Source organism: Pipistrellus kuhlii, unplaced genomic scaffold (assembly GCF_014108245.1).
Source record: "Pipistrellus kuhlii isolate mPipKuh1 unplaced genomic scaffold, mPipKuh1.p scaffold_m20_p_4, whole genome shotgun sequence".
Classification (NCBI taxonomy): domain Eukaryota; kingdom Metazoa; phylum Chordata; class Mammalia; order Chiroptera; family Vespertilionidae; genus Pipistrellus; species Pipistrellus kuhlii.
Window position 1 is genome coordinate 10,255,146 of NW_023425540.1, and position 26,729 is coordinate 10,281,874.

A 26,729-nucleotide genomic window follows, 5' to 3' on the forward strand; every position below is an offset into this window, starting at 1 on the left:
GCTCACTGACCACCTACTGTGTAGACTGTCCTAGGCACTGGGTATTCTATGATAAAGTGACAGACATGGCCAGTGCCCTCAAGGACAATGTGAGCAGACCAATAAAACACAGACTAACAAGAAATTATGATGATGAGGAGGACAACAAGGGCCTAAAGGAGAAAGGTGAACTTGAGAATTAGAAAGGCGGGGATCAGGAAAAGGGCAGATATGAGATTGGGAAGGGGCCACCCCCCCAAAGAACTGGAGAAAGAGCAACCTGAGAGAAGACCCAAAGGGATGGAACAAAGCCAGTGTCAACACAAAGAAATCAATAGGACGGGAGTTAAGGGCCAGCCTAGCCACCTATAGCAAGGAGTATGAATTTCCACTGCCACAGGAGAGATAAAGAAGAGCTTTAGAGAAAACTGCATGATCCAAAAACCTGTGTGTGTGGCGGTGGTGATGCTGGTGGGCAGGTAAAAGGGGGAAGGGGTCACCCCAAGCATGTCCTTAGTGGTCATTGACACAGCACAGTGAGTCTTGAATCCCAAATCCTTCTCTCTCTAAGCCCCTGGCAGAAAGAAAGCTATTCCCAAAACAATGGCCAGAGGACCAGAAACATGGTTCCAGGAAACCTGATTCCTTCCCTTTTCAAGGGGAATAGCTCTGTTGAAATGAGTGATGTGATGGATTTGCTGATTAGGAGTGACAGGACCACCCAGACTTGCTATCTCGCTAAATGAGAACCACCACTTCTGATTAAGCATAGCGTGCATCCCAGGAGCCCAAAACTCTCACCCAGAATTCTCCTTCTCTTTATGCCTGTAGGAGCTTCATTAACTGGCTCTTTGTCTAAATGTTCTAGCTCAAAAGAACACAGATACCCTGTCTATTCTGTTCTCTCACCCCAGTGCAAGCACAAAGCCCCAGCAGGCCTTCCATTCTCCTGTAAGAGTCTACCATATCCCACTTTCCCAGGCTCAATTAATTATAAGTGATTTCACAACCATGCACTTCTGAACTTTTTGCAAACAGAAAAAGTTTCTAATTATCATGTTCATTTTTTTCCTGATTATATTTTTAAAACATGGGTTCATTTCTTTAAAGACCTAATAATTTAACCTGTAGAATCCTAATTCGAAACTTAGGGAGATTTTTCATTGGAAAATTTAAAAAATTAAATTAACTTGAATTCAAATATTTTAGAAATATTTAATGCCTAAAAGTATTTTTAAAAGACTCAGAGGAAAAAAGAAAGATTTATCTGAAAGGAGATACTGGGCTGCACCATTATACCATTAGAATAATAAACTTGTTTATGAGCGTGGTCTTTGTCTATTGATGGGATCGGAGCCACACCAAGACAGAAGACAAAACACTGAAAATGAACTGCCCAATATGTGGCAGTGGATGAGAAATTGTGAGAGGTCACTGATGGAGAAAAAATAAAGATAAAGGAAATAACCTGGAAACAAATTTACTGAAACACATAGAACTGAATTATCTTATAAAAGGATGGCAGAAGGATTTATGGGCCAAATTGTAACACCTTTGAAAGGAAAGAGAAAAACATGAATATTCATGCCAGGGTGCCAGGAGCCACCCAGGACTGTCAGAGGGAAGCTGCTGATGATGTCTAGGCAGTGAGAAGGAAGCCATTCTCCTGAGCGGTTATAGAAGTCCTAGTAAATTTTTGCACAAGGTATTGTATTCTCTGTAATGGGGCATGACTTCTTTGTGTGGATTTATTTTGGGGGATAGGATGCCAGTCTGTATAAGACTTAGTGTATATGGTTGGTGCCTTTGGCTTCATAATATCTTGGTGGGGGACGGAGGTTCTCATTTATCCATTCTCTTTTGAAATGTGCAAACTGAAATTCCAAATGCTTACTGGCAAGTATAGAGACTTCATCACAAGCCTGAGGCAATGTTGAGGCTCCCAAGTTGCAGGCATTCAGTGCTGGATGGCCAACACAGAGCAGGGCACTGCTTTCAGAGAGCCCCACAAGAATCGATGCCTCCACCTCACTGACCAAACATTTGTGCCCATAAAGCCTGTGTTGAATTAGCTCACAGGCTCTTCTGCTTTGGGTCAAAAAATCCTAGTTTATTCTACCTCCTCTTAAAAGCTTGTATAAGAAAATTCTTTCAACCATTTCCAAAGTTTCTATATTCCCCTTCCACCTCAGCTTGGGCATAAAACCATAGGCACAATGAGAGAGTGATGGAGGCGAGTTAGGAGGCTGGTGATTCCTAGGACACTGACTAAACAAAGGGGAGGCCAGGAGCACACAGAGGGGCAAGGATTCAAGGAGTGGGACCTGTTTTCAAATCCTAGCTCAGGTGTGCCCTGGTTTAGGTGGCTAATCCATCTAACCCCAGCTTGCTCATCTGTAAAATAAGGACATTGCCATCTCCTGTGGAAGGTTGTGTGAAGGATTACAGACAACATGTATATGGAGTCTCCCAGGCACCTGGCACGTGATAAACAGCCATGTGACTCCCCTCAAACCTGGAGTAATGATAGGAGGTAAGAGAGACACCAACAGGTGCACACTCAGGCAGATGGTATGCAGGAAGAGCATTTGTTTAAACTCTTTTCTGACCCTATGATGAAAATCAGATTTGGCTTATAACACAATTTTCAAATGCATCCATCCCAGACAAGATGGACAATCTGCCCATGCCCTCAGATGGGCTGGACGAAGGCTGAAAGTTAGGAAAACAAAACAAAACACAAAAACAGCTCATTGTGCTGGGTCTCATGTCATAGGATGTAGCTCAGCATGCTTTAGGAGCAAAACTCATCACTCAGCAAGTTTATGTAACCTCCGTGAGTTAGTGTCAGACTTTAACCTTGCAGCTGCAATTATGAAAATCTCCCACCATTGATGACAATGATGCTTGTTTGGTAAAATACAAAACTTGGCTGCTGACTCTGCAATCTTGTTTTAGTTCTGGTTTTACCAAGCTGCTTTTCTTTGATAAATAGAAAGAAAGCTCCCCTATGCAAACACAGTGGAGTCCCAAGCCCCACTTGTCTGTTTTTGTTTGATCTGAGAACTCTGCGTTCATTGATGAATGTGCTGCTAGAACAAATGTCATCTGTCCAGAGAGTGCCTCACAAACACCTCAGGGAAGGCACTGTGTGGCCTCTGCCTACAGGGCTCCCATCAACCCCAGGACAGAGCCCCACAAGGGCACCCGACCTGGCCGTGTCTGGATCTCTAAAGGCCAGGGTCTGTCCTTCTCCACAAAGCCCATAACTTTGTAAGCAGAAACGATTTCTCCTGGTGTTAAGCACAGATGGGATTTTTCTCTCTCCAAATGAATTATCTTTAATCATTAGTGGGTTAATCATTGTATTAACTTTAAAGACTATTTAATGAGTGGATAAGAACATTAAAGTATTTCAAACCAACAGAATTTGAGATTGTTACAGTAAGAGGTTCCTTAAACAAAAGCATAGCAGCTCTTAAAGAGTGACACTATTCAAATGAGAACCCTTGTGGAGTTCAAGTGTCTTTGCCTCCACATGAGGTCATGGCTGGAATCTCAGAGAATGGAGGAAGCCATGGGGTTCATCAGGACAACCCAAGAAAGGCTAACATTTCTGAGAGAGAAGAAAACAAGCAGGCTGCTGAGTGCTAATGAGATTATGTCTGTGTACATGTCCACACTGAGTTATTAAGACTAATTTATGAATTTGCTTTTCTAAGTTCACACTGAGGTTTTATTCTATGGCAAGCATATAGTTCCCTCAGTACCCACAAACTCAATTTGCACACTATTAATTTGGCAGTGTCATTTTTTCCCTTTTTTCACCGGTTTATTGTTTCCCCAATTTGATTGCCAATTTCTTAAAAGGCAAGTTCTACAGCTTCTTTATTTTAAGCATCGGCCATTAAACATTTATTATCCTGCCTTACAATAGTCATTTACTAATGGTTATTAATAATTAGTATTTTAATGCATTAAAGCTGTTAAGGTACTTCTCTAAACACATAAATTTATTTTAAGAGTGATTTTTGCACAGGGGGAAATCTCATTATAAAAGTTAGATTCATTACCAAACACTTAAACTCAACGTTTCAAACCTACAGAACATTATTCAATTGATGGCATTGTTTTTTATAGCCGACTGAATAAATAATAGCTGAAAATAGGAGTCCAAATAAAATGGTAAAAGGAAGATTTTTAAGTCTTCAGACTTGACTTAGTTAAAAAATATACAAATCATTTTTCTTGGGGGTTGTGGGGTTTAAAATTAATACAACCTGTTCCGTTCACTTAACACAATAATTCATATTTCTGCTTCTTGTGAAACGTGGTCTTCTCTTACTCATTCAACAAATATTAATAAAGTTTCAGGTGTGTTTCAGGAACTAAGTGAGATGCTGAGCACACAAAGATGGCTCGCATGTATTCCCTGCCCTCAAGGGTATTCACAAGCTTGTGCTGAAAACAAAGAAGTAAATTACTTACCTGTAAACTACTGTATTAAAATTATATGTATTGGGAGCTTTCATTCTACTGGAGATAAAGAGACAGTGTACTAAAGAGCATGACAGCTAAGGAACAACCTTGAGCAAGGTAAGGAGCAGCAAGAGGACTACTAGATAGAAGAGGATATGATTTCAAATAAGGTGTCTGGTGAGGTCCCATTGAAAAGTAGTATTTAACCGAGACTGAAAGGGGCCCCCAGCTGGCCGGGTAGATCATGTGGGAGAAAGAGCTTTTCAGAATGAATAAAGGCTGGGCCAACCATAGCCCATGGTCCATATCCTACCCACTGTCTATAAATGAAGTTTTGTGAGCCCAGAGCCATAAGTGCATGAGTGCATAGGTGATGTGTGCTGTTCTGCTAAGATAACAGAGTCATGAGTGTGCATGTGTGAGCAGGTGATGTGTGCAAGCCTGCTGTAGGTTTTGATCAAGAGACCAAAAGCTCCAGTGCAGAGGGGTAAGTATAAACATGAGCATGGCCAAGAGCAGATGAAAGACCCAACTGAGTCTAGGGGAAACTGAAATTTGAGCTGAAGTAAAGAAGAGCTGATACAAGGGAGTAGGCAAAATCAAGGGACGTGAAGACAGAATAAATGCCACGTGCACAGGACCACGGTGAGGAAGGCCTGGTGCACCCAGGGAACAGCACACTTCCCCTCTAGAGCTCCAAGAAGGTACGTGGGAATGCAGCCGGAGTCAGGGCTGAAAACACAGACAGAGCAGACACACAGGCTGGGAAAGAGAAGCAGGTAAACCTGAGGAAGGTATCCACAGCCAGCCCTGTCCTTCCTCTCTATGCCAGCTGTTACTGACAGCTGATGGCGTGTCCTGCCACTCGGGTCATGTGGCACAGGGGCAGTGGTGCAGGAGGGATGGGACACCCACTTAATGGTGTGTAACCATAGTGGTATAATCAAAATGTGTGCTTGGAGCTTGGGCATTAAATCCAAAGGACTCAACATGTACCAGGACGGTTGTTTGAACAGTACTAGGTATTTATATTGGTTTCTAGGAGGTGTGGTGGGAAGACTAGAGGCTTGGCAGGACTTTACTCTGGGTTCGCTGTGTCCTGGCAGGACATCACCCTGGACAGACCAAAGGTTGGCCATGAAGTTCTGGGGTCCTGGGAGGCTGGAGTTGCCTATGGGCCTGCTGTGCTATCTACATGCCCTAAGTCCTGAAGAAACATATTTTGGTGTCATTGTGCTTGAGCCAAGCCTGCACTGTAGCCCTTTGAGGGAGTAACTCAAACATAGAATGGAGGGAGGAGATCCACTCCAGAATGCTGCCTAAGAGACAGAAACCCTTCTCCAGAGGCCATGGGGCCAGGAGGGATGCACAGTGCAGAGAGCAGCAGTTTAAGGAAATGTATTGCATCCCGGAGCTCAGGAAAGCAGGAGGGGGGAGGAGTAAACCGGCTCTGCCTTGGACTAAGGGGACCGACAATCACACAGTCCTGACATCACTGGAAACAAGGAAACACTATTGTCTGCTCAGAGTGAAGGTGATACGGCTGAGATGGGAGACTGAGGATGGGCAGAGGATGCACCCACAGCATCGGAAGGAAGACCACTATCACCATCAGAAAATAAGAGGCTGCAGTTAAAGATTTCAATACTGTTATAGTTGAATTGTATCCCCACCTCCCCCCCCCAAAAAAAAAAAAAATGTTGAAGCCAAACCCTCAGTACATTTAAATATGTAAATGGGATGATTTCAGATACAATTATTTAATATGAGGTTATACTGGTAAAGGTGGGCCTCTAATCCAATAGGGCTGTTCATATATGAAGATGGCCACATGAGGAAGTTCCTAGACATGGCAGAACTAGGCTGTTTTTTTAGCTTGTTTGAGTTTCTTTATTTGTTGTCTCATTTAAGAAAGAAAAAAATCTGAGCATTTTTATAAAAAGAGAGTGATCACCCTTAGAGAGGAAGAAGTGTAAGGCCATGGCAAAAAAGAAGGGCTAATGAATAGAGTAACCATCTATTGAAAGAAAATTCCTCCAGAACACACAGCAGAAAAGAACTGAGACAGGATGAAGGGTCAATCAGCAGATGGGGTATGACGTGTGGGTTCCAATTAGGCCAGTGATAATAGATGACTCCGTACTTGGGCTCAGTGGAGGACGGAGCAGGGCAAAGTGGGGGACAGAGGCCAGAATTCACCCTGGATGGAGAGTCAATAGGAGCAGAAAAACGGGGCCAACCAGCCAGGAGCAGAACCAGTATCTCAGCGTTCAGACAAAGAAGGAATTGGCCCAATAGAAAGCAGGAGAGGGAATAAGCAGTGAGCATGCAAGAACTGGCTCTCCGTCTCTGCCCCAGGAGTCAGGGCTTCCCCGGTGTGGCCAGGGGAGGGGGTGAGGAGTGCTGCTCTGTGAGGAAATCAGAGCCTCTATGAGCTGAGAATCTAAAGCTTCCTCTGCTCAATAAATGATGAAGGCACACCTGCTGGACTGGGGTGCACAGTGGGTTAGCTCTCCATGGCCCTTGTTCTACCATCTGACTCTCATATGGAAAAAATTCCACCCGGAGGGTTAGGAGAATCTGACCATCTGATCAGCCTGTGGGTATCAGAGTCACGTGTAAAGAAACAGCCAGCGGATATAACTCATGCTCTGACCTGAATTGTTTTTCTAGGATATTCTTAAGGGTATCACTTGAGGGAAAAGAAAGAGACTGTGCTCCTAATTACTTTATACTTTGCTTTGGGCAAACTCTAATTGCAATGCCTTTGGGTGGGAAAGTTTTGAATTTTAACTGGAAACAGCTTGACTAGTAAAAATCAACAAATAGGCAGAACTTGGAGCTACACAGATGAAAGTTTCAGGGATGAAAGGGGACCTTCCATAGAGCGTGGATGGATTCAGATGCAACCAGTTCAACAGAACTAATGGTAATGGAGAGAATCAAGTCACTCTTCGTCTGGGAAAATCAGCCCATGCCTCCCTTTGGAAGCACATGGTCATTCAATTTGCTGGAGAAACTTGATGAGAACATTTTCTTTTCTAGAAGAGATTTTTCAAAAGGCAAACTGTGGTGGTTGGCTTGACTATATTATTTGACCAAATTCCTGTGCTATGCTTATATGTACACATACACATTCATAAACAATAGGTCTAAATAGGTGGTTCTCAACCGCAAGCAATTTCTGTCATCACAACTGGGGATGGAAGCATGTCATCTAGTGAGTGTAGGTCAGGGATGCTGCTAACCATCCCACAATATTCAGGACAACTCCTCCCCCACCCGAAAGATTATACGGCCCAAAGCTTTGATAGTGCTGAGGTTGAGAAACTCTGCCCTATTTAATTAGTGTGTCCTTGGCAGACAGCCAGTAAATCTTTATAGAACTTGAAGGCTCAAAATAATAAATATGATCATGGCTATTTGAAGATTTCATCTTAGCACAAACTCCCAAAAACATAAGGGAATGAACTACATATGGTACACACATCTATCCACAGCATTATATTTGTGAGAGTGTATGTTCACAGTAACACATGCACATACACATAGGCAAAGGGGATGAATTTTGGCTGCCTCATCTCAGGACATGGTACAGAGCAAATCTCAACAGTGAGCGGGTAACCAAGTTCTAACCCAAGATTGAAGGGAAGTCTGATGTGGCTCTTCTTCCACTGTCATATCCGAAGGCAGGATAAGAAGTCTCAGCAGTGAGTTAGCCTGAGGACCAACCTGATTGGACAGGCTGTAGATGCAGAGAGACCAATGGCAGCATCGGGGTCCTTATTAACTTTTGAGCCACTGATATAAGCAACTCCAAAGATGTCTACCCTGATTTGATACCTTCTTTTTAAATTGGCCAAGCTACTTGGAGCTACCAGTCGCCGTACACATTCTTTTACACATTGTCTGAATGTTTCATGAAATACTAGTAATTTCCTGTTTCAGATATATAATAAACATGATAAGAGGAAATGCACGAGTCTACAGATATCTTGGACATAACATCACATTTTCTAAATTATAAACATTACTATTAAAAACAAGCCTAAGTGTGTGTTTTTTGTGTGTGTTTTAATATATTTTATTGATTTTTACAGAGAGGAAGGGAGAGAGATAGAGAGCTAGAAACATCGATGAGAGAGAAACATCGACCTCTTGCATCTGCCTCTTGCGAGAGAAACATGCTGCCTCTTGCACACCCACTACCGGGGACGTACCCGCAACCAAGGTACATGCCCCTGACAGGAATTGAACCCGGGACCTTTCAGTCCGCAGACCGACGCTCTACCACTGAGCCAAACCGGTTTCGGCAAAACTAACCTAAATTTGATGAATATCAAAGGAGTCCTATTCTCATGGTCTACACTGTAGGGACTATCACTGCTCTTTCCATCACCAAAGAGCCACATGATGCTCTTCCACATGGAAATAGCAAGCATGTTACATTTTGATTTCTTTAGAAAATATGCTTTTCTTTAGAAACTGTGACAGTTTGTTTTTGAGCACTATGTCATCAGAAATTGCAGACGCATGAGATGGGAAACAGGAGTGGATGGAGGACTTACCATTAAGCCACTTGGAGTTGTACTGGGCTGTACGGAGAGGAGGCAAGAGGCCCAGGCTTCGGTAAATGGCGGGATCGCGTCCGGGGAAATCCATGGCTGTGGCAGCATACAGCTCCCCGCTGGCAGTGAGGAGAGCCGTGGAATTGTGCTGGGGGCTGTAGGGACAGCGGGCCATACCACTGATCACGTCATGGATCTCCGTCAGGTTACTCAACTGTGGGTGAGGACAGGAGAGAGAAATGGATTACCCTGGGCGGGCTCTTTAATTCTGAGAATGCCTTTACTGCTAGGAAGCATGGGAAACAAGCTTTCTGGGGCTCATGACAAGACATGACCAAGTTCATGCTCTGCCCTCGAAGAAACTGAGTGCTGTGGGCCTGGTTTTAGTGTGCAGGTATCACTCTCATCATCCCAACAGAGTAACAGTATCTTGTGTGAGTGAATGCTCACAAAATCTGAAGATTGTTGTATGTTGTTTCTATGCATAATGCAAGGGCACTGCTATTCTTTCCACTTGAATAAAGATCCAGGTTTCAATACTTATAGAAATATAAACTACAATAAAAGTTATATACAATTTAACTGAATCAGCATATTATGAATAGCCCAAAACGTGTTCCTAGGTAAGGATGTGTGGATATTTATAGCACCATGTAGCCCAAATTTTCAAAACTTCATTGAGTTTTTAAAGAGAACTCAATTACTTGCTGTCATCTGGGGAGAATCCAGCCTGTCAGTCCCTGAGTGAGAAAAGCCCTTTGGGTGGTAAAGGAATCTTGGGTCCACTTGTTCCCTCACTCTTTCTTGAGAGGCAAGAATGCAGATGGGGTGGGGGACACTCAGAGCCACTGCCTGCTCTATGAGTAGACTTGTAGCCCCGTTAAGTAAGTCAAAATCTTTCTGCCCAAGACTCTCCTTTTATTATATAAAAGGAGACACAAAGGATAACCACCACAGTGGGGAGATGTGAGAATTAAATGAGTAAGTGGACAGAGGCCTCTTATAACAGGCCATGGTACCCAGGGATCTCTGTGAGAATCACCATCATCCTCATCATCCTCCTTTTTTTTTGTACAATAACTGGATGCTAACTCAAAAATAATGAAGTTGATGATAAATTCTGGTTTTGAGAGAAGTTGTGCAACCAGGAAATTAACCTGATGATAGTTTTCCATTATGTTCCCTGAGGAAGATCAAATGAATATCTCGCATTGGGAAGATGACAGGTTTGCTTTGATAACCCTGCTGCTCTCCTGGCAAAAGATGTGGGACTCTGAAAATGCCTGTCAGTAATCACAGCTTGAAAGAAAAAGCATTGGGTATAACTACTTTGCCTAGAGTTCCAGTGGTTTGTCTCATTGCTTTAACTTTTTGTCATGTTTCTTCTCCAATTTGTAATATCTTTGTTCATTCGGATTGTGGTTTAAGGCCACGTCAATACTTAGGAGTATCTCTAAAGTGAAGCAGAGTAAGAAAAAAGAACATGTTTATGATTAATGTTTAGAGTCACTGGTGGGGAAAAAGCTGGTAGGAATAGTTTCAAAATCTATTTAAATTTAATTATAAAAGCTATGGTTATTTCTAGTTCTTTATATAATTGAAAATTGTGATTAGGAGTAAATCAATACATCAAATATGTATTCAATTTGACAAAAGAGGTTTTTTGAATTAAAGAGCAACTTGTTGGGAGAACAGAAAAGCAAAAATACACCCATGCTTTAATAGAAGGTTTCCATTTTCCTGACATAAGTTTTGTCAACTCTCATCATGAAGCTGTACCGTGCGATTGCTGCAGACGGGCGTGAAAGCATGGGTCCCACAGGTAAATAGCCAGTCGCCAGCTACTAAAAGCACCCGGATGTAGTTCTGACATTCATCCTAAAAAATAAAAATATCACAAGAAATTCATTAACAAGGCCTCAGCACTATTAAATAATGTGACTATCCACATGCTTGTTCAGTAAGAGATACTACTGATTTTAATTAAATATAATTAAAATCCCAGGACTTTTAAACTACATATGCATGCTTCTCCAAGGAGAAGGCCACATGAGAAACTCTATACAAATCAGAACAAGGTTCATATTTTGTTCTCAAATTTGGTTACATACATAACAAGACTCTATTATCACTTTTGATTCTTTGATGGACAAATAAAAATATAACCAAAAAAAGAAGGACGTCTCAAACATATGGTGGGAAAGCCCATGCTGATGGTGACCCAGAGCTGAATAGTTCTTGCAGTTGCAGAGCATTCACAAAAAAATCTGGTCCATGGGCATAGGAGTGCATGGACCTGAGAAAGCATTTACTGATCAGATACTCTTCAGGGGGCTCTGTGCTGAAGGTCACAATCTAGACTCTTAACAAAAAAAATTGAAATAGAGGGCAACAACAATTACTTTAGAGTTGTCCACATAAGAACAGAATATTCTTAATTCCAGAGGAGAGGGGAAAGAAAGAGGTATAGAAGGGCTTCCCAGAAGAGGTTGACACCTAACATAGACTTCCAAGGAAGAGTAGAACTTACTGAAACTCCCTGGAAGAGGTGTTATCTGACACTTGCAGGGTCTTCCTGAGCAAAGAAGGGAAAACATACTCCAGGCAGGGGAACAGCCTGTGCCACGGCACACTGGCTAGAGAAATCACGGTGCTTTCATTGTGTGTAGAAGAGGGAACACAAGCAGGGGAGCCAGACCCAGGCCAGGTGTGCCAGGCTGAGGAGCTTACATTTATTCGGATTGTGAAGGGACCCATGATATGTTGTTAATGCATGAAGTTCTGACCTGATCCAATGCTTGTGATTATAAGGCCACTGGGGAATCAGTGTGGATGTTAATGTGGAGATAGGGAGATTGCAATTCACAGAAAGGAAGGGAAACCACTTCCATAGTTCAGTCCCTCCTCATCTCAGGCCTGACTAATACAGCAGGTGTGAAAAGGCAAAGTCGGGATCCAGGCAATCAACAAGATGTGGGCACTGACCAATCGCTGGACCTGATGACACAATGACTTGAATCACACATTGCCCCAAGTCAGGGAGACCTGGACTGAATAGCACAGCAATGTTCCTTCAACCAGGTGGCAACCCAGTATCCATGCAATGTTGATCTGTCACAGCTCAGTGTGCTTTGTGGGTTGGCTGTGAGGACGAAAAGAGCTAAGCTATTTGAATTTGCTTTCTACAATAAATGTACAGTGAAATATCAAGAGTAGATAAATCTCTTAATACTAGTACCAGCAATAAATGTGGCACATTATCATGAGGTGCCAACCTGAAGACACTTCAACTGAAGAAAGAAAACCACAGAACAAAAGAGCTAAGGTAACTATCAGAAGAATTAAGAAATGAGTGTAAACAGTAGACAGTAAGTTGGGTAAATGAGAAAGGTACACCACCTGGGGAGGTGTCTTCTGTTTTGTCTTTATAACTGGGGAGAGATAAAGAAAGTTCTAGAGAGAAGGAACAAAACAAGACTTCAAAAAACCTTATCATCATCCATTCCTAAGCATAGGAGATGGGTAAGGTGACCAGACATCCCGCTTTTAGCGGAACAGTCCCGATTTTTAACAATTTGTCCCGCGTCCCGGGGCATTTTTAAAAAGTCCCTTAGAGATAGGGCTCCCACCTCAGGGAGCAGAGGGGCCCAGAGTTTTCAAAGATGAGGAGGAAAACACAAAGCCTAAGCTTGTCTGAGGGGGAATCCAAAAAGACCTTGGAGAACACAGGGCCAAGAGGACTTGACACATTAGCAGATAAAACAGACACAAAAATGCCACCAGAATAAAGAATGAGATAGAGAATTGCACAGAGGAGAAAGGTGGGGATTTTGTTTTGTTTTCTGCTGCTGCTTTTAGAAGTTTTCCAAGAATAGTCAAGATGTTGTTTATTTCTTTGAAACAAGAGACTGACTCAAGATAGAAGTGTGCTAGAGACAGTCCCTGTTAATCAAGGAGAAGGTCAAGGGTAAGATATTCCAAGAGAATCACTCAGATTGAAAAGATGAGATCTCAAGGCTGAATGCTACAGACCTGGTGAAAAGGGAGAAAGTGCCTCTCATCAATTATGGGAAGGCAAACACTGAAGATAACACAGGTGGTGTTTATCTTACTCTCCCCCCAAAAAAGGACAAAGTGAAAATAGGATTTTAGGTCCTTAACATTCTGAAGGCCTATCACAAACTTGAGAAAGAATTAGAAAGATGGTTAGGGGGTGTCATGACCAGGATGTAGCTTTTTGCCAGGGAGGGAGGAAGGGCAAATCCAACTGGTCATTTTTTTTTTAAATCTTGAAAAAAGTAAGTGTAGGAGAAAATAATATTATTTCAATTAGCACAGAGGGTGTTTGTTTGTTTGTAAGGCCTATTCTGGTCATGAGAATCATGTGTGGATACAATGGGCAGTTCTTCTATCTGAGGAGGGTCATAGGCCCCTGATGAGCTAACCCTGCTCAGTGAGTATGCAGCAAGGAAGAAGGTAAATGCCAGGCACCAGGATGGTCAGACAGGGAGGTCTGTGCAGTCCTTTTCTAAAAGGATGGAGGACCCAGCCCTATGGAATCCAGGCTTGCTTATAGTAAATGGGACTATGTTCAAGATGGATCCAGGATGAGGGTCCGATGGAACACGATGTCCTACAAGAGAAACTTTTGGAGGCTGTTGGTATGTTGTTTCTTCCTGCCAAAAACTCAACTCATTTGCCCAAAAGATTGGCTCAGCTCAACTCAGATCCTTCCTATTCTTAATCACTTGGAAGTTCTCTTTGGTTTAACTTGCAAACTGCCCCCAGACTGATTCTAGAATCAGTAAATATGAATATTAGATAAAGAAATACATTTCAAAGAATAAATCCTTGGGTTTTTGCTTTGTTTTTTTGTTTGTTTGTTTGTTTTGTTGTTGTTGTTGTTGTTGTTGTTGTTGTTGTTGTTGTGTGTGTGTGTGTGTGTGTGTGTGTGTGTGTGTGTGTGTGTATTTTATCCCCAAGAGAGATTGGAGCAAGTTCAAACAAAATATAATGTAAAAACATAAAAACAGGAGAAAAGTGGCCGAAGCTGGTTTGGCTCAGTGGTAGAGCATTGGTCTGCGGACTGAAAGGTCCCAGGATCGATTCCGGTCAGGGGCATGTACATTGGTTGCGGGCACATCCCCGGTGGGGGTGTGTGCAGGAGGCAGCTGGTTGATGTTTCTCTCTCATAGACGTTTCTAGCTCTCTATCTCTCTCCCTTCCTCTCTGTAAAAAATCAATAAAATATATTTTAAAAAATAGGAGAAAGTGGAAGTACTTAGTTTTTGAGCAGAAGATATACTTAGCAATAAAGAGTCAAAATTAAGATTGAGAAAAATGGTCTGTGTCCCAGGCTTTGTAATAATTAGTCTCTTAATAGTGATTATCCTAGACTCAAATTTGCCTGTAGAAAATCTCCGGATAAACCTCTTTGTCAAGCTCTGCTACAAATGTGGCCTTCATATGGATTAGCTGAACTTGCTAGACTGCATGCAAACACCTTTTTTAAAAGTATAGACATAATATAGAATCCTTTTAGGAGATTCTGTTTCAGGTTTCTCTTACAAATCAGCTTATCTAAATGTCTTTGCTTCTCTCTCTCTCTCTCTCTCTCTCTCTCTCTCTCTCTCTCTCTCTCTCATCTAGGAATTTCTCCCCCCCACCCCACCTTATATCATCTTCAGAATGGTTGAAGGGGATTTAATGACTTCTGGTTTTCTGAGAAGTCATAGTGCTCATGGAAATTCCAAGGCCACTAGCATCCTGCCACCACATGGCTTCTGTTGTTGATAATGAGAACCATCTATCTACATTTTGATAATACCACTTGGACATTAAAATGACCCATGTGCACCCGCATTCTTGCAAGCTGGTCAACCTGTCCTTGACTTTGAAGCAATTTTTATTTGAATTGATAGCTGAGATGCATAGTTGCTGACTCGCTGAGAACTTTTAGATGAGACTGGCCAAGGCTCATTCCATCTCAAGGACATATGGTCTAGTCCCAGAAGAGAAAACACATGTTTTAGGATCATCTTCTTAATGAATTAACTGGTTTTGCCTTATAGCATTTCATCATTTTCCTTTCGAGCAGTTATGTTTTGCTTGAAGAAAGACTGTAATTGTGTAGAAAGATTAACTGCAAACAAGGTAGATGCCTCAGCAACAGCCAGCCCATCGTCAAACCCATCAATTTTAGGGAGGATGGGGGAGGGGGAGGAGCCTGACAGCCTTTATGTTAATCACAGCGCTCCCACTGAAAGCAGCGTCTGTCTCTTAATGAAGCATTACCTGTGTGAACATCCAAAGTGAGCATCCGAGGAGCAATTCAGAGTAATTGCATGTGCCTTTTAGGTCCAATGTACACCAACCAAAGTCATGATTACCAGCTGGATCTTAAAAAACCACATGATCCAATCGATAGAAATATATACACACAAATGTATATAAAGATACATGTGTGTGTTTCCAATGTATAAATGTGCATACAAATTATAGAAGTAAATATAAATACAGGGGATGGTAAGAGTAGGGCTGACTTCAACCTCCTCAGGAGACAGTGGGGCTAACCCAAGCAGGTCATAGAAATTCAGTTTTGTTTACTGGTTTCCAAAGACTAGGAGAAGGTATGAATCGGGGGTGGGGAATATCTGGCCCTCAAGCCTTAGAAGGTTTGCAAAATCATTTGGTCTGGCCCTGTAAAGGCAACCGTAGGTGAATTTCAAAATTCAATAAATCTAGGAGCTTTTTTCATAGCAGCATATATTTATATTAAGTGAATTATCTTCAGCGAATGATGTTATAAATATCCAAATGGCCCTTGGCAGAAAAAGGCTACCCTTTTTTTTCTGGTGTAATTGATGAAGGCCTGCAATTTGAGCATTTTTAAGACTGTACCTAAGTGCACTGTGCCATTGCAATATCCTTTTGAGTTAACAAAGCTATTGCAATAATCATAACCTGCATGTATTTTTCCATATGAACAACTGTAAACCTACTTTTGCCCATCCCAATATACATATAGAGATATAGAAGTATGATAATTTATAAACATATACATATACACACAGATTTCATTAAAATTATTTACATTACGTAACACACAGTGTATTAATAAATTAAAGTGTAATTACTATTTATACTAATAAAAGAGTAAGATGCAAATTGACCGCACCTTCAGGGTGCCCACCAGCCATTCAAAAGTATGCAAATTAACCCAACAAATATGGTGGGTTAATTTGCATATGCAGACACCCAGCAGCTGGGGAACTCTGGGCAGTGTGAGAAGGTGGAAAGGCAGCTCAGGGCAGGAGCAAAAAGGCAGTTCTGGCTGGAGCGAAGGTGGTGCTGGCAGCCAGGGGAAGGAAGGCCCATTCTTGCATGAATCTTCACGCATCTGGCCTCTATTATTTATATAATGCAACTCTTAAAAGAACTTGACTCCATAGGAAACTTGTTTGGGAAGCTCGATATGAAAAAGAACTTTGGCATGTGTAACCTGCACAGGTCGTTAGTACCTCACCTAAGGAATCCTCAATTTTTGCAGCAATAATTTAGGAGAAAGGCAGGCCTAGTTTGCCACAGGCACTGATAAACTCCTAGCTTTCCAAATACTAGCAATTCAGGTGAAAATGTCAAATTTCAACCCTGGTGGCCCCAGATTCCCAGGCAGGATGGTGTCTTTGCTCACACAGGTGGAATTTAACTCTTTACTTATCCAAGTTGACGACTCGGGAGCAGGACCAAATGGAAGAGCAGGGGAACAGTACACAGAGCCCTAGATCCTAATCAAAACTCTCCCACTGACTAGCAAAATAATTCTAGGAACTTGGTGTTGAGAATACTGACATGAGATCATGAACAAGAAACTTTTGAAAATTATAAAGTGCAACATATACACAAAGCAGCTCTTTCAGGCCCTTAATCACCAGTTGTGTTTCTTTTGTCAAGTTCCTAAAGGTCATGGTGGGAAGGGCTTTGGCTCAGACATAGTAATGCCAAACAGACAAGGGACTCTTGTTAGATCACCAGAGAATGGACTATTTATGTTTAAAATAACATTTGTGGAAAAGACATTTAAATAGTTCTCAAAGCTGATTTCTATAATGGTCTTTCAAAGGAAACTAAATACAACAGAATTTATTATAAGAGGTTTCAGAATTCATAAAAACAGATTTCCCCCCATTGCTCCAAAGTGAGCTGAAAATCATGTACATAACAAGGCATCAAACCTCAGGAAGAATGAGCAGGCCCAGTGCTTTGCTTCTCTTCTAAACAAGCCCAAAGCAAAGATGTGGTGACATTTTCTTGACTTTAATTCCCTCAATTGTCACTGGGATGGACTATACATGAACCTCAGGGTCAGTCCCAGAGGAGCAGGAGAAAATGTGTCATCTTCCTCTCCCTGGCTCTGCAGCCACTGGGAAGGCTCTCAGGGAGAAGTGGGTTCGGGCTGCCACCCCCAGGCCCAGCCTGGCCACTCTCCACATTCCTGGTGGGAAAACCCATTGTGTGGAGCAGCACAGACCGCTTTTCTTAGCACAGGAAAAAGGCTACTTCAGTCAGAATGGCTGGCATTTTTCTCATTTTTGAGATGTCACATTGTCTATTATTCTTTTTATGGGGGGGGAAGAGCAGGGATACATTTTGTAAGTTCATAATACTATCACACAAAGAAAGTCATGAAATAGTTGAATTCTCATTTCTAAATTCATGGCCACAGAGAAGTCTGATTTCCACTCCCCTCAACCGCTGTTATGTTTTAGTCAAATTGATACAGAGAATGTGTTCTGATTTGGCTCCTGGCACTGTCAGAACAGAGAAATGTGGAGTGTCTGACTTTCAAATTTAGGGGTTAGCCCTCAGGCAGGTGGCACGTGGCCTAAGCTGCTGCTTTTAATGGGGCTGCCTTGCTGCCTCCCCATCTATGCCCCAGGGGTTGGGCTTGGGTCTCTCCTCTTCCCTCTTTCTAGTTCCTAGAAATAGAGTCCTGGCCAGCTTGCTCAGTTGGTTGGAGCATCATCCCATACAACAAAAGGCTGCAGGTTCGATTCCCAGTCAGGCCACATACCTAGGTTTCAGGTTTGATGCCCCTGGTCAGATCCCCATGTATGGAAGGCAACTGATCAATGTTTCTCTCTAACTTTGATGTTTCTCTCTTCCTCTCTGTCTCTATCCATCCCACCATCCCTCCTTTTCTCTAAAATCAATGAACAACATATCCTAGGGCAGCGGTCGGCACATGTGGCTCTCGAGCTGCGGTTTGCCATTCTGTTGACTGAGTTTGCCAACCACTGTCCTAGGGTGAGGATTAAAAAAATAAATAAAATAGAAGAATGAGGTCATCAAACAGTGTCCTGGAAGGCCCGGACATCACCAGGCAAAGGGGAGGACATTGGCACTAAAACCATGGAAAGAAAGGCCAATGTTTTCCAACAGTGAATCTTACTAGTAGAATGAAAGAAAGATGATTTTTTTTTCCACCCCAGCCCCTGGTAAATTTAATTCCCCACATTTCATTCCTCAAGCACAGGTGATCTTAATTGAAGAACTCCCTGTGCTCTGTGAGTGAGGAGCAAAGGTATACCAATACATCTGTCATATCAAGACATCCATATGACAGGGAGGAGAAAGAAAGCCGTCTGGAAAGCACTTTGTCAAAAGGCTTCTACATAATCTATACAGAGTCAATAAGATTATTGAAGTAAATACATTCCTTATGCACGTATTTCTTTTCGAGGGTATTTTAAAAGACAGTATTCTCATTTTTGTGTAACCTGGTACTACCTTTAAATCTTACTGTATGTGCCATGACTTATTTCAGAAGCATTTTCATGAGGTTAGAGATCTTTTGATAAATAGCCTTTCTTTTTCTTTGTCTGCAAGGGTTTCCCTGGCTAAGACTGTATTTTCTTCCTTCTCCTCTTCCATCTTCCTAGCTCTTCATTTGGCTTTGGGAAACACAAAGACTAAGTTTGCTAGGACTTACCTCCATGTCTAACCCTCAAGACTGTTGAGTTCAAAGACAGAAAAGCAGGCAATGAAGTTGGATAAAATAAGGTGCAGGATGGTCTCCCGCACATATAATACCACTGGTGTGAGGGAGTTTTCCCAGCGATCTCTGCATTTGCTGTACTGTTTGCCCTGGGACCACACTTGGTAAAGAATAAGCCCTTTTTGCTGCTCTTGAGGAGCAACTTTGTTCTGGACCAAAATGTGACTGAGGTTGGAAAGCCCTTGCTCCGACAAAGGAAAGGCGATCCCTAACAGAATGAGACCTACTGAGCCTGAGACCCAGTGGGAGAGAATTTCCTCATGGATCCAGCATCATTTTCTCAGAAACACAGACTTCCTCAGGAGCCTCTCCTTGGGCAGCCAACTGTGAGAGAGCACCCCTGCCATGTGGAGCGCTGCTCAAGGCATGCCTTTGAGCCATAGCTACCCTGCCCTAAGGAACTTGGAGGTACAGGTTTCCTTGTGCTTATTTTTAAAATATGTTAAGTTAAATTATTATAAAGAACTCTCAAATCACTTTTGACGCCATTATTTTAGATATCATGTAGTCATTTTCTGGAGTGAGCTGTAAGGCACAACTGAGAGAAATCTAAATATTATTTTAAAAATCCAGGCTCACAGTATTCTAAATGATATCATAACCAATTAATTTCATTGCTTAGTCTAATGTCTGAGAGTGCAAATTGGATCTGATCTTATGCTCTAAATCCCTTTTGGAAGCTCACTGAATGTTAAAACCTGGAGAATTTACTGCACATATATTTCAAAGCTTGCCTTCTTCACACGGCACCGTAATCAGGAATAGCCTTCCCATTAACATGCTTTATGTTCCAGCCTTCAAAAAGCTGATGACCGCCATGACCGCGCCCTCCTTACCTCCGATTTGCCCTTACTGTAACAGGCCTTCTTGGTCGCTTCATCACACTCCCACTCCTCAGCCTGTAGGAAACACCAAAATGACAGCAACTATTATAATTCTGACTGAACAAAAAGAGCTAAGACTGTATTTTCTTCCTTCTCCTCTTCCCTCTTCCTAGCTCTTTATTCGGCTTTGAGGAACACAATGACTTTGAGGAACACAATGGCTTTGAGGCAAGTGGGGGAGAGGGAGGGGGCAAAGAGACACCAGGAATCAGATTAGGGGGAATCAGGACACCAATATTTTTAAACTAATATAGGATTTAGAACAAGTACATAAAATCCGGTCCTATGGGTTTACATGAGCTTTAGAACTAAAGAATTTTAAACAGCTCACCTCCTTTAAAAAAATGTGATATGTAGATCTAGTCACTGTAGCAGGTGCATGTCCAATGTGTTGGTGACTAGTGCACGATTACAGAACCTGTCACTTCTGTGATGTCACAGAATAAACCCACAGCACACTTCAAAGAGAAGCCTGGAAACAAAATGATCTGACTACTCATTTAGACATCTTCATTTTGCTTCAACAGCATGTCATCTATCAATATTCATTGATAATAAAAGAAGGAAGATTTTGCATATCATTACTCCCAAGGCACATATACTATAATTGGTAGTCAATGAAATAAATACCTCTTGCAAAAATCACAAACCAGTAATTTTCATGATATTAGCTCTGACTAAATATTTAAAGTCACAACTTTTAAATATTCTTTTTCTCAGACTTTTCAACTCCAACTCATTACTGATCAAGTGGATGTGGCTACTTACACATAGGACGCTAACTCACAAACAGAACCTGTGGTTAGTTAAGATAACATACAGCGCTTATTTTGCAGGAAGAAATGGTGCTTGCAAACATTAACGATCTCATGCTGACATTGTGAATTATTTTTTGAACAAATGTATGCATCCTAGTTGTTTATCTTTTATATTACTGTGGGGATGTGAACTATCATGGGTAAAAATGCTTTTTCCATCTGTATGCATATTGTTATAATTATGTTCATTCTTAATACTACAGTTGAGTTTCTGAAAAATTCGGGGTTTCTGAAAAACTGGTTAAATCATTGTCAAAAAAAAAAAACTAAGTGAGGTGGCAATTTTTTTTGTTAATTTGGGCTAATGTTTAATAATACTCAAAATTAGCTAAAACTAAACTACTGTTAAGTATTATGAAGAATAATGGTTTTGCCCTTACTTCCAGAAATACTTTTTCTTCTAATTCTCCTAAATTTAGAAAAATAACAAAGTCATGCTAACATCATTATCTAATGTCTACTTGACCTCCAAAAAATGTGACATAACAACGATTGAGGCACAAAACACTACATCTTCTATAACTTATCTAACTTGGCAAATATGAGTCCAAAAGAAAAGTATTCTAGAGAGAACACTCCAAACAGAAACAATACTACAGTGTTTCCCTTGTGAAGACTTCGAGATATTTGTCAGTGTCAACATCTGATAAGAGAATTTATTCTTCTATGATGTTTTCCTGTTCATAAGTCTTAATGGCAACAATAAAGTCACAGTTAATCAGCATCTCAAGGCAAACAAATGACTTGAGTTCCATGGTACGATGACAAATATTTTCACGCAAAGTGATGGCACTTCCAGAAGTGATAAGAGCTTTATGTAGAGTTGTATAACTGTCTGTCCCCCGTGAAGCACAGAGGAATAAATGCACTGCTGTCATTCTAAGTGGTCCTTTACTTTCTTAGGTTTCTTTCTAAAAGCTTGTTCTTGTTTTTATTTAAATAAACATACCCATGCCCTTGCCCTCACTTAAACTGAAAACAGAATTGATTCACTATGATATATTCTCTTAGCAAAGTAGGCCTCATTATAGCTATGATTTTATACTACCAAGAGGATTTAGTGTTATACATCACAGAGAGAAATTAACTTCTATGCAGTGAAATGCTTTAGATAAAGAGGTATTTATGGTGGCCCTCAGTGGCCTAGCGATTGTGTTGAAAGTGAAATAGCAATTCTCTCTTCAGTAAACATAGAGCTATGAGGAGCAGGGTTATTCCCAGGGTTCAGAACAGAATATTTATCAAATGAAATCAAACTTGTTAGATCATTCTGCAGAAATGGCAAATAAAGAGCTTCCCAAGTCACCTAATTGCCAAGTAGCTTTTGCATTTTCAAGATAAATACTGGCCAACGACTGGAAGGGGAAAGTAATAGAAGAAAAAAAAAGTGAGAGATTTCAAAAATATTTCATTACTTAACTCAGTTGACTAAGAAAGAGCAATTACTCAAAAAGTTTACCAAACAGAAAATAGAACAAATCTTACAGGTTTTTCTAAAGACAGTATCTAAAAACAGCAAAATTTACTTTCCTGAAACATTTCCATACACTACCTATCAGCTTTCCAACAATATTCAAATCCAGAATTAATTAAGGACCATGACTGTGTAGCTTTTCTGATGACTCACTTCTCACTTTCTACCTAAATAAAGGATAGGATAAGAGGAAATTATATTAGCAATAAAACTGAACAATCTATTACAAAGCTAAACCCATATTGTAGGATATCACAGAATATGGAAAAGAATGGAGTTGCAAATGTGTGTGTTTTCCCACACTGATAAAAAACTGGGTGTTCCAGATTAATCCCATAGTGCTTTTCAATTCCCTCAGTAAACTAGGTTTTAATCAACAACTTGATGACTGTGGGGAAAAACAAGTGACCAAACAAAAAACACCAAAAAACAAAAAACCACTTTCCTTGGAGAGAAATATAGATACTAATGCAATTCTCCAGTAGGAAATTTTACTTCTCAAAGTTAATCATCGTTCTGTATAAAATTTGATCGTGTTTTGACGTGGGCATAACTTTTTTCATTCCACAGATTGGTTTTAATCAATTAAACTTGTAATCAAGTGTCCTCACTCTATTCTCAATAGAGATTCTTGATTGTTCTTCATGTATCATGATTTTGGAACAAATCCCATAACTGGTGTATGAAGCCATCTTTCTGCTTAACTTCCTATTAAGAAACTTTTCTACCTACCCAAACCTACTTTTATGATAGTTAAAACAAAAGGGAAATTGTTTTTTATTCTACATTTGGACCTTAATACAACAATCATGATCTAACTTCCCACATGTCTGGGTTGTTTTAATCTTTAATATTTGTCCTTTACTATCTTTTTTCCATTGCATATTAGTGATAGCCCAGTAGAGAAAAGGAATGTTAATTCCCTATTCCATTATCCATTTATTCTTCATTTTATTTTTCAATAGCAAATATGCAGCACTCATATTGCCATTACTTGGACAGCCAAAAGCTATACACAGTGGGCAAAGAATTTGATACACCTACATTATATAAGACATGAAGATTCCTGTTTGTGGTGCATTTTGTTTGTAAGTACCACAAATAACATCTGCAGGCTTCAAGTTCTTAAAAAGATTTTTGCTTTATGCACATGCATTCATTCTTTTTTGTGTGCAATAAATATTCAGTAGGTACTGAGCAAGTGTAGGGCTTTGTGCTAGGTAATGGTTGATGGAAGGAGAAGCAGTCGTATAGATAATATTTGCCCAAATCAGCTATTAGCTTATAATAAAATACAGTGTCTCTCGTCAGTCTAGACAAGATCTTAAGAACGAAATGGTGCTCATTTTCATTGTTAGCGTAGGCATGGTCATCTCAGACCCAGTGATAGGCAGGAACTAACTACATCAGCAACTTTCAGGAAGTAACAGTGCTACAGACAGGCCTAAATGGAAATGGAGTAGGTTTAACGAAAGTCGCTTTTCATCTACAGAAACCCTGACGACTTAAGGAAGCACCCAGTGTTTCATGATACAGAAAATACTTTGCTATCACCTCCCCCCATCCCCCCATGTACACACACCTGCTAGGGTGATGACAAGCTAAGTTAGCTGCTAAGCTGAGATCTCTCAGGAGCAAATCAGATGCAGGAAAGAAAAATGATGGGCTCGTTTTATGTATGTGTTACATACATATAAATCCACATACCTCACAAGTATATAAACAAAGCTGTGTATATCACATTCCGCCATGAGAGAAGTTAATTAGACAAGGACCTGCAAAAGCAGATACTTTTCATAAAAATGAAGAGAACAACATTCTTAGGCAGATGGGCCACTACTTTTGCAGCAGATGGCTTTGCTAATTAGATACTGGCAAAAGATAACATTTTTAAAAACCTGGTTTAATTACATGGTGCCAAAAATTAACATCCACCTGAGGGCTTGTTTTATATGTTTGTATTCATAGTCTTACGTCATGTATCTCTGTGACATGCTGGAGAATGTTCAATTGTCAGCGCAATTATAAACAAATTGCAAGGAAATGTAAGCCCATACCTTTGTTCAAAATGGAAGCAAACACAAACAGGTCAACACTTGAAATAATTGTGATTTTTATGAAATCTGAATAAAGTGTCGACCCAGCTATCCTTGAACATAGGCTTCATTGCTAATCCTATATAATAAAAGGGTAATATGCAAATTGACTCTAACAGTTGCTATGATGCACACTGACCACCAGGATGCAGATGCTCAAAGCAGGAGCTGCGCCCTGGTGTGTAAGTGTGCTTCCACAGGGGATGTTCCACTAAGCCAGAAGCCAGCTCATGGCTGGCCATTCCAGCTATGGTGGGGGGACCCTCACCTACCTCTGTGGCAGCAATAAAGATGTCTGACTAATGGCTTAGGCCCACTGCCCAGGGGGAGCAACCTAAGCTGTTAGTCAGACATCCCCTGAGAGCTCCTGGGCTGCCAGAGGATGTCTGACTGCCAGTTTAGGCCCAGTTTAGGCCCAGTTTCCCTCCTCCTTCTTCCCCCTGGAGTGGGCCTAAGCTGTCAGTTGGACATCTCCCGAGGATTCCTGGACTGCGAGAGGGTGCAGGCCAAGCTGAAGGATCCCCCCTTCCGGCCAAGTGGCACATCAGATGGCATGCTGTGCCATGAAAGGCATAAAGTAACTTCAGTCACTCTGGCAAAATGTGTCCAACTTTCCTCTCTGTGATTATTTCTGGGTGGACATGAAGTCTACTTGTTCACTTTAATATTAATTTTCCACATACTTGCATTTATGTCCATGTCAAATAGAGGCAAGTCCATGCCATTCTTATTGGTGATCTACAAACTAAAGTTTGTAGTACAAACTAAAGCCACCTGCATAGTTCTGCCATCCTAGCTACTTACATTCTCTCTGTCTCATTTCCCAGTACCCCACCTCAACCCCCACAATCTGTTCCTGGAGACACGGGTTCCTTGTTGTGATCATCAGACCATGCAGACATGTCCCCATGCCTATGCCCCAGCTAGTCGCACTTCCTGGAATACTCTTGTCCCAGATACCCACCTAGCTAACATCATGTTGTCTGCATGTCTTTGTCCATGTGTTATCTCCCCATTGTGGCCTATACAACTATGTGTGCATAACCACATCTGCCTTCTCAAACCCCACTAGAAGATAAGTTCCATTTGGGTAGCATCTAGCCCTCTTGGCTCACTTATGTGTCCCCAGCACCTAGAACAGTAGCTTTACATACAACAAGAACTCAGTGGGCAGTTGTTGAATTGATGAATGAATACAGAATGCTGCACACTCGCAGCCTCAGAACTGGAGGACCTCCCATGAGGAATGGGCGCGAGAGGTTTTGGAGACCTTGAGTGGCTGGGTGAGCACACTAGGAGCTGCACTTCTGTGGTAAACTCCCCACAAGGATTCCTTTTCCAAACACTTCACTTTGCCCCGAAGTGTGAAGAGAAACAATGAAGGTGGCTTCTCTCTAAAGAGGGGCAGTAAGGAGTAGAAGCAGGGACTTCCACACTTTTTCAGCAATAGACTCACTTCTTTAAGGAAATTCTTCCGCATAATTTCATATAAAAGAAGGTAAACATGGCATTTACTAAAGTCATGTTTTAAGTGCAAAACGATAACATCATTAAAAAAGGTGAAGCTAATAACCGCCTAGTCATAGGACTCTAAGTATTTCTGCATTTTGTTTTCTTGCCTACTTTTGAAATAACACTGATTATACAAATTGAGCAGTAATAAAGAAGGCCACCTTTGAATCTCAGTCACTTTGGGGTATAATCAGAAATGAAAGAAGACACTTTACCCCAGGCTCTACAATGAACCAATTAATCCAGGTCATATTATAAAAACAGTTAATTCAGCAAGATTTCCAATGTGTTTATAATGTTGTTTATGGTCCACATAAGTGTAAATTCTATTTGAAGTAATAGAATTAAAACGTATAATACATATAAAATCCCTAACCACCTCTAGAAACCTGAGATCCCAGAAAACATATTTGACAAGTTACTGCTTTAAGGGACCAAATATGTCTGACAAGCAGTGCAAAGGACTTGGAATAGACCTAAGGGTAGAGCAAATCAAAATAATGGAAGATGAGTTCTAATAACCCTGTTACTGAACATAGATGCGCGCCACTAGAATGCTTTTATGTGGGGTAAAAAGGCATCAGAAATGAACCCAATATTAAAGGACATTATAACATCTGGTATAATTTTCAATGATAATTGTCAGACATGGAAGCTTCAAACAACTGTTGCACTTAAAAAATGTTGCCATTAATGAAAGTGATGTGAGAAGGCTATTGAGAGCATCTGCTCTAGGATTCAAAGAAATCACTTCCATGGATCCAAATGGGTTGGTTTGAAAAGTGGCTTAATACCCAATCTGTTAGCCTAAATGTAGTGAAAAAGTCCAATTACTAGAGGGATGGTTATTTTCAACATAAAT

At 41.1% G+C, this 26,729-nt stretch overlaps 1 protein-coding gene across 4 annotated transcripts in view; it reads right to left on the reverse strand.

The window, feature by feature from the left end:
- The window catches only part of SEMA5A (semaphorin 5A), a 368,047-nt gene that overhangs the window by 97,567 nt on the left and 243,751 nt on the right, over window positions 1-26,729 (reverse strand). For all 4 annotated transcript variants that reach the window (XM_036409220.2, XM_036409216.2, XM_045571872.1 and 1 more), the window contains 3 exons: window positions 19,920-19,982; window positions 10,806-10,904; window positions 9,027-9,240 (listed from right to left, as the gene is read on the reverse strand). In XM_036409220.2, coding sequence (XP_036265113.1) covers window positions 9,027-9,240; window positions 10,806-10,904; window positions 19,920-19,982 — 376 coding nt within the window. The remainder of the gene's footprint in view (window positions 1-9,026; window positions 9,241-10,805; window positions 10,905-19,919; window positions 19,983-26,729) is intronic.